This window comes from Mobula hypostoma, chromosome 3 (genome assembly GCF_963921235.1).
Source record: "Mobula hypostoma chromosome 3, sMobHyp1.1, whole genome shotgun sequence".
Classification (NCBI taxonomy): Eukaryota; Metazoa; Chordata; class Chondrichthyes; order Myliobatiformes; family Myliobatidae; genus Mobula; species Mobula hypostoma.
The window spans coordinates 101,425,645-101,441,064 of record NC_086099.1 but is presented as its reverse complement, the minus strand read 5'-3'; the positions used below and the strand labels follow the sequence as shown (position 1 = coordinate 101,441,064).

Below are 15,420 nucleotides of genomic sequence, written 5' to 3'. Positions count from 1 at the left end.
CTTCTATATTATGTATCGTATTGAACTGCTGCTGCTAAGTTAACAAATTTCACATCACATGTTGGTTATAATAATAAACCTGATTCTAATTCTGAAACAGCACAGTAGCATAGTGTTTAGCACAGCACTTTACAGTACAGGTGACCCGGGTTCAATTCCCTTTGCTGTCTGTAAGGAGTTTGTACATCCTCTCTGTGACGTGTGTTTCCTCCGGGTGCACTGGTTTCTCCCACGGATAGTTGATCATTGTAAATTGGTCATTGTGGCCGAATCCCCGTGATTAGGCTGGAATTAAACCACGGCTTTGCTGGGGGGGGGGGGGGGGCATGGCTCGAATGCTACTCACTGATAAATGCTAAAATAATTTCTACCATTAATTATCTTAGTTCCACGATTTTATCAATTTTCGTGATTCTCAAAACAGACAAATGTTTGCAAATACAAACGTTTCAGCAACATTGTTGTTTTTTCTGAGCAATGCTGTGAACTGATGACTGGCAATGCCAACAGATTTATTCTAACTCAGTCACCACAAATAGTTGCAGCTTGGTAATTTGTAAAGCTCCCAGATCTCAGCAAATAAAGAAACAGCGAAACATTTAGAAAGGAGTAGTTCCATTAGACAGACGCAGCATGGATTCAGAAAGGGCAGGTCCTGTTTGACAAACTTACTGGAGTTCTTTGAGGACATAATGAGTGCAGTGGATAGAGGGGAACAGGTGGGTGTCGTGTACTTGGATTTCCAGAAGGTGTTCGATAAGGTGCCGCACAAGAGACTTATAAATAAGATACAGATGCATGGAGTCGGAGGAAGTGTATTGGCAGGGATAGTGGATTGGTTAACCAATAGAAGGCAGAGAGTTGGTGTAACTGGGTGTCTCTCCGGTTGGCAGTCAGTGGTGAGTGGGGTGCCGCAGGGGTCGGTGCTGGGCCTGCAGCTATTTACCATTTACATTGATGATTTGGAAGAGGGGGCTGAGTATAGCATAGCAAAATTTGATGATGATACTAAACTGAGTGGAAAAGCAAATTGTACAGAGTATGTGGAGAGTCTGCAGAGGGATATAGATAGATTAAGTGAGTGGGCCAAGATCTGGCAGGTAGAATACAATGTTGGTAAATGCGAGATCATCCTCTTTGGAAGGAGTAATAGAAGAGCAGATTATTATTTAAAGGGTGAAAGATTGCAGCATGCTGTTGTGCAGAGGGACTTGGGAGTGCTTGCTCATGAATCACAAAAAGTTGGCTTGCAGGTACAACAGGTTGTTAAGAAGGCAAACGGAATGTTGGTCTTCACTGCTAGAGGGATTGAATTCAAGAGCAGGGAGGTCATGCTGCAACTATACAGGGTACTGGTGAGGCCGCACCTGGAGTACTGTGTGCAGTTCTGGTCTCTATACTTGAGGAAGGATATACTGGCTTTGGAGGCAGTGCAGAGGAGGTTCACCAGGTTGATTCCAGGGATGAAGGGGTTAACCTATGAGGAGAGATTGAGTCACCTGGGACTATACTCTCTGGAGTTCAGAAGAATGAGAGGGGATCTTATAGAAACATACAAAATTTTGAAAGGGATGGATAAGATAGAAGTAGGAAAATTGTTTCCATTGGTAGGTGAGACTGGAACTAGGGGACATTGCCTTAAGATTCAGGGGAGAGGAGTTATGATGGAGATGAGGAGAAACTGTTTTTCCCAGAGAGTGGCGAATCTGTGGAATTCTCTGCCCAAGGAAGCAGTTGAGGCTTCCTCACTAATATATTTAAGAAACAGTTAGATAGGTTTTTACATAGTAAGGGAATTAAGGGTTAAGGGGAAAAGGCAAGCAGATGAAGCTGAGTTTACGGACAGATCAGCCATGATCTTATTGAATGGCGGGGCAGGTTCAATGGGCCGGATGGCCTACTCCTGCTCCTATTTCTTATGTTCTTAAATAAATAACTGAAAACCTGCCTTCCCATTTTTCACATTGTTTTCCTTTTCCCACACTGACAGCCTGAAGATTTTTGCTCATGTTTTCAACTTACGTCAACAACTGCTGAATCAGAAGCCTTTTATCTTTTCCTATGAACTCTTGCCCAGTGTAATTTTCTTTGGTATGGTTATTTCAGAAATAAATGCAGTGCTCTCCAGAATTAATTGTTTACCTCTGTTTGAGCACTGTTATTAATAGAAGTTCACTGCAAAGTTTCAACCAAATGTATTACAATCACATTTTCAGAGCTTTTGGGAGTCATGTTGCTATTTGAGAAAAGTTTGCATGTGCTTGCATGTGTGTTTCCAGTATTCAAACAGTGTAGCGTCGACTTAAACACTACACTGCCAGGGCAAACCAGAAACCATGGCTGACTGCAGAGGTCTGTGAACTGCTCAGGACTTGGGACGCTGCTTCAGATTGGGGATAGGACGACTCTAGGGTCAGCAACAGCCACATTTTCCCAAGCCAAAAGGAAAGCAAAGCGAGAGCACTCACAGAAAATTCACAGCCACTTTTGTGGCACCAGGTACACGCGGCGCATGTGACAAGGTATACGAACTATAGCATTACAAGTCCAGCCTGCGTGAAAGTGACAGCAACATCTCCCTTCCTGTTAGGCTGAATGCCTTCTATGCACGATTCGACACAATGAATGATGTGACATCAAGGAAAGCCGCCTCTCCTCCTGAGGAAAGCCACTCAGTCTGGCCGTAGCTGAGATGAGAAGGATCCTGGCAGCGTAAACCCATGCAAAGGTGTACAGCCGGTCACATAACTGGTCAGGTGCTGAAGCCCAGCTCATACAGGTTTTAACAGACATCTTTATTATCTCTTTGCAATAGTCCCTGCAGACTTTGAAGCAACCAGCCTCATTCCATTACCCAAGAGAGTGACAGTAACTAGCCTAAACAATAACCGCCCAGTAGCACTAACCTCAACAATTATTAAGTGCTTTGAGCAGCTGATCAGATAAAATCCCACCTTCCAGCTTCGTTGGACCCCTTCCAGTTTGCCTACCAGTCAAACCAGTCCACCGATGACGCTGTAGTCTCGGGCCTCCACTCCATCCTGTCTCACTTAGAAAACAATGCTAGGATGTTGTTCTTCAGCTTGGCACTTAACACAATCATCCCTCAGAGGCTGGTGGGTCAAATGCCATTGTTGGGACTCAACACCCCTCTCTGTAACTGAATCTTGGACATTTTGATGGAAAGACCCCAGTCAGTCTGTGTTGGCAGCAACATGTCAAGCTCCATCACACTGAGCACTGGTGCCCCCAGGGCCATGTGCTCGGCCCGCTGCTGTTCATGCTGTTGACTCACAACTGCACTGCCAGATCCAGCTCAAACCCCATCATCTAGGCCACTGATGATACAACAGTGGCTGGCCTCATCAGCAAGGAGGTAGAGAGGCTTGTCAAATGGTGTGATAATAACAATCTAAGTCTCAACGTGGACAAGACAAAAGAGATGATTGTGGACTTCAAGAAGGTGCAGGTCAATCACTCTCCATTGCTCATCAAATGCTCTGCCGTGGAGAGAATGAAGAGCACAAGGTTCCTTGATGTGCACAAATGGAGGATCTAACCTGGATCCACAACAGCTGCTCATTAGTCAAGAGGGCACAGCACTGCCTGCACATTGTGATACACGTCATTATGTGGTGCAGAAACTACAAAGGATTGGACCTACAGAGGATAGTAAAATCTGCCAAGAGGATCACCAGGGTCTTCCTCCTCCACACCCCCATTTATTAGAAGTATTGTATACGACGGGCCCAAAGCATTGTCCAGGATCCCTACCAACCATCCCACAATCTCTTTAACTGCTACCTTCAGGAAAAAGATACAGAAACATCAGGACTAGGACTGCCAGACTGGGTAACAGCCTCGTCCATCAGACTGTAAGACTAATGGATACCCTGCCACCACCAAGGTCTCATCACTAGAAAAGCAAGACGTTTTCTGTATCGTTTACTGTTTACCTGTGCCATGCACTAAGTGCACTTTGAATTATATTTCATTATCTTGCTTGCGGTAATATTTTGTTCTTATTTGCTAAGTGCGATATATGTTTTGTGGGTGCACTAAGGCCTGGAGGAACATTGTTTCATCTATATATATGTTCAGATAACAATAAACTTGAACTTGAGCTGTGGTATTGAGTGTTAAATCAGTCAGATTCCTAATGTGTAAACAAGTCAACTGTGAAATTTAAGATCCAATTAAATCAAGGGGAATTTGTATTATAACAAGAAATCTTGGTAATAATTACAACAAAATCTGCCTCGACTGTTTAAAAAAAAACAACAGAAAACATCTGCTATTCTTGTCAATCTGTCCTATCTGAGGCACCACTCAACGAGCCACTCAATTGTGTTATTAAAACTGCATTTAAAAGAGTGGAGCAATTCAAAACACAAATACTGCCACACAAGCTCAGCCACTCGTACTGCTAAACACTTATATCCTCACCACACACTAACTTATAGTCATCTACATGTCGTAACACATTCATTCGTCAACATGACACACAGTGCCAGCTTCACTCACACCCCAAGTTGTAAACTCAGTCAGCTCCATCATGGGCACTGGCCTCCATAGTATCCAGGACATCTTCAAGGAATGAAGCCTCAAAAAGGTTGTGTCCATCATTAAGGGCTCCCAGCACCCAGGTTATGCCCTCTTCTCACTGCTACCATCAGGGAGGATTACAGGAGCCTGAAGACACCTACTCAATGATTCAGGAACAGCTTCTTTCCCTCTGCCATCAGATTTCTGAATGGACATTGAACCCATGAACACTACCTCACAACATTTTTGTTTTTATTGTTTGCACTACTTACACACACACACTTACTGTAAATTCATTTTTTTCTCTATTAATATGTATTGCAATGTATGCTACCACAAAGGCAACAAATTTCACAACATATGGTGGTGATATTAAACCCGATTCTGATCTTCCCCAAACATCACTAACCTGCAACACACCCAAATGTACAGTAATAGTTTATAAAAATCGCAATGCTGTCTCTGAAATGGATGTTGTCTCTGCAGTTCGGACGCAGTGTTAATCAACAGGAGAAACTTCTCCAAGACAGTGGGTTCTCTCGTGGTCATCACCTCACACAAATGGAAGAGAGGTTCTTTGTCCTCCTCATAGCTACAGGATGACACAAGGCCAAAATGAGCCTGTAAATTTCCCTGCAAAGTATGTCTCCTATGTCCGCGGTTCATAAACGCATATCCTATATTTGGTTTTAAGCAGAGCTCTATAGGACAGTTCGTGGTGGGTAAGTACACTTCTGCGATCATCAACACATCCTCCAGGGTACACTCAGCAACCTGTTCAGGTATCCTCATAACTTTCATGGTTTTACAATGGTATATGATTTTTGAAATCTGTTTTTTTTTACAACTGTCAAATAAAATGCCCACTTTAAGAAACAACCATTATAAAATGGTGCTGCATAATAAAAGAACATTGGCTATACTTGACACTAAAAGCACATCTGATACTCTAGAACATCACTACCACAAACGTTGTGAAATTTCTACACTTCACAATATGCCAGGAAATGGTCAGAATCATGTTCCACTCCAACTAGAACTGACACTACGTAATGAAGTTTGCAGGAAGTTCAAGCTGTCCCAATGTATTTTATTGTTTCTAACCATACTCCAATTAGAATGTCTTCAAATAGTGGGATGTAATGAATCTGATCATCAGGTATCAAGCAGATATCGAACAGGTGGCAAACATCAGTGGAAATATGGGAAAGTTTTCAATCTAATCTGCTCCCCAAATCTAGCTTCAGATTATACAAATTATCTACCCAAAAACTTCCAGCCATAAACTAAAACTGACAGCTGAATAACGTCTCGCTAAAAGATAATATAAACTAGTTGGCTGTTCTGTTTGGCTAAGCCTTCTCTTCAATAATGAAGGGATTAAAGCTCCTACTGGTTTCTCAGGTAACTTTTTTAGTTTTACTAAGAGAAACTCAAAAATGTTATATTTGTTGAAATTATATTGACATTTACAATTAAAATTTTATTGATTGATAATTGAAACTCTATTTTACCGGTTCTCTTAAAAGTATTCTTATTAATTTAAAAGAATGTTAAGAGATGCTTTCTACCAGACTCTACTTCCACCAGTTACAACATCTTCCGAGCTAAATTTCAATGCTGTACATGATCTGAGCCGTAGATGTAGTGTATATGGATTTTAGCAAGGTATTTGATGAGGTACCCCATGCAAGGCTTATTGAGAAAGTAAGGAGGCATGGGATCCAAGGGGACATTGCTTTATGGATCCAAAACTGGCTTGCTCACAGAAGGCAAAGAGTGGTTGTAGACTGGTCATATTCTATATGGAGGACAGTGACCAGTGGTGTGCCTCAGGGATCTGTTCTGGGACCCCTGCTCTTTGTGATTTTTATAAATGACCTGGATGAGGAAGTGGAGGGATGGGTTAGTAAATTTGCTGATGTCACAAAGGTTGGGGGTGTTGTGGATAGTGTGGAGGGCTGTCAGAGGTGAAAACGGGACATTGATAGGATGCAAAACTGGGCTGAAAAGTGGCAGATGGAGTTCAACCCAGATAAGTGTGAGGTGGTTCATTCTGGTAGGTCAAATATGATGGCAGAATATAGCATTAAGGATAAGACCCTTGGCAGTGTGAAGGATCAGAGGGATCTTGGGGTCTGAGTCCAAAGGACACTCAAAGCTGCTATGCAGGTTGGCTCTCTGGTTAAGAAGGCATACGGTGCATTGGCCTTCATCAATCATGGGATTGAGTTTAGGAGCCAAGAGGTAATGTTGCAGCTACACAGAACCCTGGTCAGACCCCACTTAGAGTACTGCACTCAGTTCTGGTCACCTCACTACAGGAAGGACATGGAAACCATAGAAAGGATGCAGAGGAGATTTACAAGGATGTTGCCTGGATTGGGCAGCATGCCTTATGAAAATAGGTTGAGTGAACTTGGCCTTTTCTTCTTGAAGCGACGGAGGATGAGAGATGACCTGATAGAGGTGTACAAAATAATGAGGCATTGATTGTGTGGATAGTCAGAGGCTTTTCCCCAGGGCTGAAATGGCTAGCACAGGAGGGTATAGTTTTAAGGTGCTTGGAAGTAGACATAGAGGAGATGTCATGGGTAAGTTTTTTTATGCAGCGAGTGGTGAGTGCGTGGAATTGGCTGCCGGCAGCGGTGGTGGAGGCAGATACGATAGGGTCTTTTAAGAGACTCCTGGATGGCTACATGGAGCTTAGAAAAATAGAGGGCTATGGGTAAAGCCTAGGTAGTTCTAAGATAGGGATATGTTTGGCATAGTTTTGTGAGCCGAAGGGCCTGTATTGTGCTGTAGGTTTTTCACGTTTCTAGAAAGAAGGCAAAATCTGAATGCTACAAGTTGACAGTATGCAAGAGCAGATGGACCAAAGGTTGCTTAATTTTTGAAGCTAGCAAGCCAAGTTCAGAAAGGAAGTATGATAACAGGTTACAGGAGTGGAAACCATGATCTAAAAAAAAAGGAAGCTTTACAAAATTGTTATAAATTGCTAGTTAGGCCTCAGGCAGAGTATCATCAACAGATCTGGACACCAGACCTCAGGAAGGGTGTCAAAGCCTTGGCAATATTACAGAGGAGATTAACATGATAAACTAGGGTGAGGAATTCACACATGTGCAGAGATTAGAAAAACTGGAATTGTCCTCCCTAGCAGGGAAGGGAAGAGCAAATAGAATTATTCAAAATTATGTGTTTTTCACAAATTCGAGATACAGCATAATTTCTTTAAACAAACATTTCAAAATCTGGATTGCACATCCTGAAAGATGCTTTGGAATCCAAAATCTGAAAAATCTGCCGGGACTTCCAGAGGAAAGTGGACACATGGATAAGAAGCTGTAATTTACACATTGTAAAAGGGAAAGCAGGCCACCACAGGTGTGATATATCAAATGGTTTTCTTTTGCTAAGCTTCGATAATCCAATTAAATTGCTGCATATCCCACTATCAACTCAGATCTCAGATTGTCTGGCCATGTGCAGACTTCTAGCAAATCCCATGACAAAATTAGCTCAAAATGCAGAATGGTTTTTAACGTGCTGTCCACAACATTCAATCAAGTATTTTTAAGCAGACTTACGTTTGCTCCAGATAATTACCAGGGATGCATATTGAGTGCCTGAACCAATTGTGGTTACATCAAATGAGACTGTGCAGCAAATTTCAAATTTCCAGCACATAAACTTGGCAAATTCGCAGAATGCATAACAATTTTTAGCCCAATAGCTCTAACTAACAAGTGCAGCCACAACGGGGCAAATATGCGATAAATTTAATGATTGCTCCATAAAATTTATGACTATTCCTCATAGATTAATCGTTATATATCCCATGTCCCACAGACCGATCAGTGCACTCCATAACATGCAAGTCACTGAAATTAAAAGAATTACTTTAAGCCCCTTTGTTAAAATTATCACATTTTTGAAGCATATAAATGTGAAAGAGTACGCAAATATACATACACATACTATGTACAGTTTTTTTGTCCTACACCTATGGTTTACCGCACTACCAAAGAAATTTATCAGGATATTGAAGCATCTTTAAACAATGTCTGTCAAGAATAATAACTATTGGCTCTCATATAAAAATGTATTATTTAACAGAGTGAAATCTGTTTTCAAAAGGACACATAACCATAAAACATTTCATCTATTCTATAATCAATTTCAATACATTTTGCATACTGGTGGCAAATTAATTGGTTATTTTCTCAACCAATGGAAAGCTGGAGTAGAATTTCAAACAGGTTAACTAATTGGATGCGCATAAAAATCTAATAATTCATAACTATCGTTAATGCCATTGTAAATATATTTGAGAACTGTTACGTGCTTAAGAGCTGTTGATGAAATAATGATTTGCCAATCAAAACCTGAACAAATTAGAAACTACGTCATAAAACTGCTTGGCTTTGAATGATTATGAGTCAAGAGTCATAAAAAAAAACAATAATCCAGACTTCAACTTTCTTTACGCATATTTCTGCTATATATGAACATAAAGAACAGGTATCCATTGGAAAGTTCAGTTCCATACAGAAAAATCAACTTCTTCTCCATTGTACGTATCAAGCAACTAAAGAAAGTTACTTTTTATGTCTGACAGCATATGCTGCCAAATTACACCAAGCATAACTAGAGTTGAAATTGGCTGATAACTGTCACATGTACTGAAGTCCTTCTTCTCACTGCTGCCATCAAGGAGAATGTTCCGCAGCCTGAAGACACACATTCAACATTTTAGGAATAGGTTCTTTCCCTTCACAATCAGATTTCTGAATTGACCATGATCCCACAAACTCTACCTCACTTTTCGCATTCTGTATTTATTTTGCTATATTTCTTATTGTAACATAATGTAATTTTTAATATATTGCACTGTGCTGCTGCTGCAAAACAACAAATTTCACAGCAAATGTCAGTTATAGCAAACCTGACTCCAGTTCTGGTACAGTGAAAAACTTGTCTTAAGACCAATTCATTACACAGTGCATTGAGGTAGTCCACAGAAAATAATGGATCAGAACTACAAGGAAATAACACTGCTTAATATGCATAACATTATTACCACATCAATAATGAAGCAATTTGCGGTGAGAAAGACATATGGTGCAAATTGCACCTCGTCATAATTTGTGCCACTCCATCATTAGCTTTGGAAAAAAATCACTGGCTAATCTACAGGATGAATAGAAAATTGTTTGATGTCTTTCAGCAAGAGAGCCACATTCACTGAGTTGCTGTAAGCAGATGAGTCTGTGTGTTGCTCACTCAAAGGCTCAGCTCCAAGTCACTCTTGACTTATTCAGTGATGTTTGTGAGAGAGTTGTAATCAGGAAGTATCTTAACATAGGTACGAGTTTTGTGAAGTTACTCCACTTGTTCTTTATAATCAGCATGAGAAGTATATGAATCTAAACATGACAATGTTAAAACTGTCAGATATATTAACCAATGACCTAGCATTTAAAAGAAATCCTCAAAAATGTGACTGTTCCTTCCTTTGGATACTTTAAAGATAACGAAATTAAACTCTTCCATGACCTTTTTCTTACTTTTCCTTTGGCTGTCTTTCTTTTTCTCTCAATGAAGTCCTTCTGTCTCTCTCTCCCAGACTTTACCTATCTTTGTTTCATTAATTTGGTCTTTAGTCAGCCAATTTCCTACGCCATTGTTTCTCATCTTCCCTGATCCTTTAATCTCATTTGGATGAAATAGATAGTTTGCTCTATCAATTCATCCCCAGTGTCCAATTGATCCTGCATTATCTTCTTATGCCTCCAGTAATTTAAGGTTGCAGCACAGCTCCCTGAAGAATACCATTTGTCACATCTGGCCATTCAGAGAACAGGCGTTTCTCCATTATTCTCCAGTGTACAAACTCATACTCCATCAGCTTCTTCCTCAGCAACATACCTTCCTCCCACCCCTACCTCTTGCCTGAACATAACTTCCTTTCACTCTACATCAACGGGTTCTGAGATAGATTTACAAGTTCACAGTGTGATCCACACTCTACTTCAGTCGTTGAGGCATGAGGTGCTTTAGGCCAGCATGCTGCGTACTCAATAGCCGTCAAATGTTTAATGGCATTCTGGCTGCTTCTCCACTTCGATCATTCACAGGCCAGGAGTTCCCAAGAGTTGGAAACGTCCCTCGACAGTTTTACCAGTTATCTTGGTAATCTTTTGCCACTGACGGTATCTCTTCATTGCTTTGGTTTATCTGCTGTAGGTAGTTCATGTTTCTCCGAATATAGGGAAGGGTAGTGATCACTGAAGTCCAGCAGACATTGGCAGTGCAATGATCTGAGACTTTAATTACTGCACACACTTTGTCTGAGATGGGAAGACTGCGCTGGTAGACAGGAGACAGTAATCTGTTTCTTCACCTTACTTGACATATAACTCCCAAAATGTTTATGTTTTCTGTAGTTTGCTGTGGAGCTTAATTGTTGGAGGGAAGGTCAGTAAAGGACCTTAGCTATTAGAATGATTACTGCCACCCCACCTGCCCTCATGCGATTCAGTGAAAGAGTCAACAGCAGTTTGGAGTGTGACCTAGGAGTGTGGTTATTCACAGGCTCCACCTACTTACTGCAGCTCAGTGACTGTGCTTGGACTGTGGTGCTGGAGAGCAGGTGACACAGAATGAACGGCTTCTCATTCATTCTCTGCAGCCCACTCGTCTGGGGTGGGCCAGTTACGAGTCATGCCACAGGTGTCATCAAACAGCACACATTTCTGAGGATAGCCAAATTTGACAAGGAACCCCCACAATCATTATTGCTTGATAGAACTTGGAAAACCCAAAAAAAAATCATTCCAGCACCAGCAGTACCAATATTCCCCTGAAACTGCTGACAACCAGACAAGATCTGCCTCCAACTTAGTGGGCTGTAAAAGCGGTGGAAAATTCTTCTGACCATTGATAATATTCCAGGATATTTAAAAACTTTTAAACAGAAGCATTTATTTAAGTGTTATAAAATAAGTTGAATGAAAAATATTGACAAATCACTAAAAATATCGAAGTGAAACATTTTTTGTTTTAAATTAACTTCCCCTAGGCATTAACCCAGGGTCAATGCTGAAACCCAGGAGCTGCCTGCGAGGAGAATGCTCATTCTCCCTCTGACCGTATGGGTTGCCTCTGTGTGCTCTGCTTTTCACCCACATCCCAAAACACGTGGGCTCCCGGGCGAATTGGCAATTGTAAAATGATCCTAGTGCATAAGGTGAGTGGCAGAATCTGGCAGAGTGGATGAAAAAATGGGATTAATCTAAGATTATTTGGGCACCACCGTAGCGGAGCAGTTAACGCGACGCTAAAACAGCTCGGGACACTGGTGTTCAGGGTTCAATTCCAGCGCTGTCTATAAGGAGTCTCTGTACATCCTCCCTGCGTGGGTTTTCCCTAGGTGCTCTGGCTTTTCCCCCACAGTCCAAAGACATACTGCGTAGGTTAGTTGGTCACTGTAAACTGTCCCGTGATTAGGTTAGGGTTAACCGGGGTTTTTCACGAGTTGCTGGGGTGGTGTAGCTCAAAGGGCAGGAAATGCCTACTTTGCACTGAATTGCTGAATAAATAAATAAGATTAACATACGCACTTGCTAAATGGTTTACTTGGATTCAATAGCTCAATGCCCTGTTTCAGTTTCTACCAGTCTGTGACTACATGACTAGGGTCTCATATCTAATATGGAATACTGTGCGAATTCAGCAAATCTCAATTCACAGCCACTAGCATGCTAAAGCTATTAACAAATCCAAAACTTCTGCATGTGGAAGCTTAGGACACAATGCTATTTTTCAAATGGGCTTGCTGCTCAGACTTGTTGGCATTGAGCAATGAGATCAGCCCTATGAAATTTCTCAATAAATTTCATCTCAATGGATGACTTCACATGATTTATACTGAAGGAAAATTCTCATCATCTTACAAAATGCACCGAAGTATATTTTGTTTATAGAAGGATTAGTATACAGCTGCCAATGACAAGATAAAAGGAATAGCCAGAGCATAAGATGCCAGTCGAACTGGAGAAGGCAATACATGGGAAGAGTAAGAAACTAACGAGATTTGAGCACCACACTGAGAGCCTACATCAGAGCAGCAGAAATACCAAAAGCAAAAGTACATCACTAAGTATTTCAATGTCACATTGGCTGAGGCAACGACACAAATGAAAAGTGGAAGTGGCTGTTTCTCCAAATGATATGGGAATCAATAGGTCATCACATCTTCAGATCATCCCCCTGAACTTAACACATCCACCCAAGGAATAGATGGAAATTAAGACAATGTAGCTTCAGACTTCTTAGTATGTAAAGGAAGGAAATACTCCTCATCCAAGAATGCCCAACAAGAATGCTAACAGCATGGGTAGGAGGAGCTCAGGTAAACCCACCAGGAAGCCACACCAAATCCGAAATATTGTGTGATCCTGCAGCCAACATAGACATAAAATGGATGGGAAAGCATCAGGTATGACAAGTTGTATGGCCTCCCTGATCTAGGCCATCCTCCGGTGTTTTTTTTAGGTATTAAGCTTCACGCAGGTGTCAGGCCTCCCAGATATGAAAATAATGGGCCGAATACTGTTTCTGCATTTTTTAAACAAGAGTATCAATATTATGGTAAGGCAGGGGGCCCAATGAAAAAAGATGGAATTTGGATCAAGAAAAGCAACACTTTTAGGAGGGCGGGGGAGGAATGTAAGTTTCAGAATGAAAAAAAATTGGGCATCTTATGAAAGGTTTGATAACAGCAGTAAAGTTTCTGCAATTCCCCTAACTATGAAAACAAGACATTCTGCACTGACCTGTCACCAGTTATCGGCATCTTCACATCAGCACGGGAGGAAAACACGATGAAAGATAATCTCATTTGCGGACTGCAAATAAAAATACATAAATCATCAGCTGCTATACAACACTAAATATAATTTTCCTTTCATTATTTTCTAATTTTCAAACTTGGATTCGCTTTTGGCCTAGGAAAGACTATTTATTCAGTGGGCTTTGCGTCCTGCTTCCCCCATGCGGCGACAAACTAATGTGAACATAACTTTCCACCAAGCACCAAAAAAAGTTTGTGGAACGTGTTGCTGAAGGTATTACCTGACGAATCGCTGGACCAGTGATTCCACAAAATCATAAATCTCGCCCCAGTTGCTAGCGACACTCCCGGATCTGTAAAAGTAGCAGACATTCAATTCGATCAAGTAAAAACTAAATCAAGCCACCACAATTCCACTGGGCTCTCCTCCCGTCACTTTCTGCTGCTACTTCATGGCCAGAAACAGTTTGACAAGTTTACTGTGGCTCTTTTTTTTCCCACTCTGCCCACTCTTACTCTCTGTTATTACAATTCATTTTATCGCTTTACCCTCCAGCTTGCAGCTACAGATATAAACAAAACAAACCCGGGCTCGATCAGGCACCACCGAAAATCTTACCTGTCAAGTACCAAGTAAAGATCAAACGCTCCATGGCACGATTTCTCTTCAGTTTGCACAACTTCCAGTGTGTTCATGCTCAGAAAAACTGCTACAAAGACCATGAAATTCCATCGCCTAGGGCAAAAGCTCTTGGAAACACTAACAGTCCGCCACGGCTTCATTATCCTGCAATTAATCTAGCTGCAGAACCCAAAAAAAAGCACAAACTCGGAAGAGAAAGCTCCAGCAAACATGAAAGCAGTCAGCATCGGATTCCTGCAAAAATAAAATCGCTCAAACGTCCTACAGGTATCTGAGAAAGAAAAACCAAAGCGATTTCGTTAAACCGCACATTGCAACGGCACAGGAAACCTCTCGGCCACTGCCACAAAGTCGCTTGTTCAGTTCCAAGCGGAAACTTCCAAAGGAGGTCGGCGTTAGAGCGGGGGGTGAACCGTGCCCTTCAGCCAGGACAGCGTTTGTATCCACAAATCAGATGGCAGAACGGCGGCATTCGCGCTGCATTCAGACGGCCGGCGCTTTGTGGGACCGAGGGAGCTCAACAGGGCGTGTCAGAGGCGCCCCTCTGCGGGACAGCTGGTGCCCTTTGAACAAGCAGGAAGATACTGCGGCACACTAATCATCTTTTGCGTGATATCATTTCCTGTGTTAGGAAGGCTTCTAACAAAAATATCAATCAATGTTTGCATTCTGTTTTTTTTTCTCTCTGCGCTGTTAATGCCAGAGAGAAGCCTTACAACTTAAGCTAACGATTAAAGTTCTGTATCGGCGTACAAATGTGCCAGAATCTTAGTTTCCAAATTACAATTGGACGAGGCTTTGTTGTTACTCTTCTTGAACTTAGATAATTATTTCAGTAAGATAACCACATTGTAACTAAATTATTATTATAATAGTATGGGATTGAGGGAAGTGCACACCAAAGATCTGAGGTCAGGGTGATAAGTTGTCATGTCCACATTTAAACAGGGCCTGCATTCTTTCTCAAGTGGCCAGTGGCTGAGTCCCTGTTCTTACAAACAAACTTTGGCACTCTTAGGAAGAGCAAGATACTTATCCCTACTGCCTTGTCCAATATTTATTCCTCAGCGTTGCTCAAAGCAAACTGGTTGACATCCAATTTTTGGGAGCTTGCAGTCCAAATTGGCTACCATATTTCCCATGTTACAACAGCAGCCACACACTTCAAAGGTCTTTAACTGCCTGTAGCCTAAATGCTTTGGAATATTCTGTGATAATGAAAGGTGCTGAGTAAATATGTCTTAATTTAATTAGTCCCACATTTGCTCTGTTACGGTTGGTGATCAAAGTAGAAAGGATGCATGTACAGTAAGTCACAAAAACACATAAAACCTACAGCACAATACAGGCCCCCCAGCCCACAAATCTGTGCCGA

General features: G+C 41.6%; 1 protein-coding gene across 1 annotated transcript in view; it reads right to left on the bottom strand.

Moving 5' to 3' along the window:
* Window positions 1-14,628, bottom strand: part of antxr2a (ANTXR cell adhesion molecule 2a) — a 227,872-nt gene extending 213,244 nt beyond the window's left edge. The window contains exons 1-3 of the mRNA XM_063043529.1: window positions 14,022-14,628; window positions 13,684-13,755; window positions 13,386-13,457 (exon numbers count right to left, since the gene is read on the bottom strand). Of these exons, the coding sequence (XP_062899599.1) occupies window positions 13,386-13,457; window positions 13,684-13,755; window positions 14,022-14,185 (308 nt within the window). The 5' untranslated portion in view covers window positions 14,186-14,628. The remainder of the gene's footprint in view (window positions 1-13,385; window positions 13,458-13,683; window positions 13,756-14,021) is intronic.
* Between the last annotated feature and the right edge of the window lie 792 nt (window positions 14,629-15,420).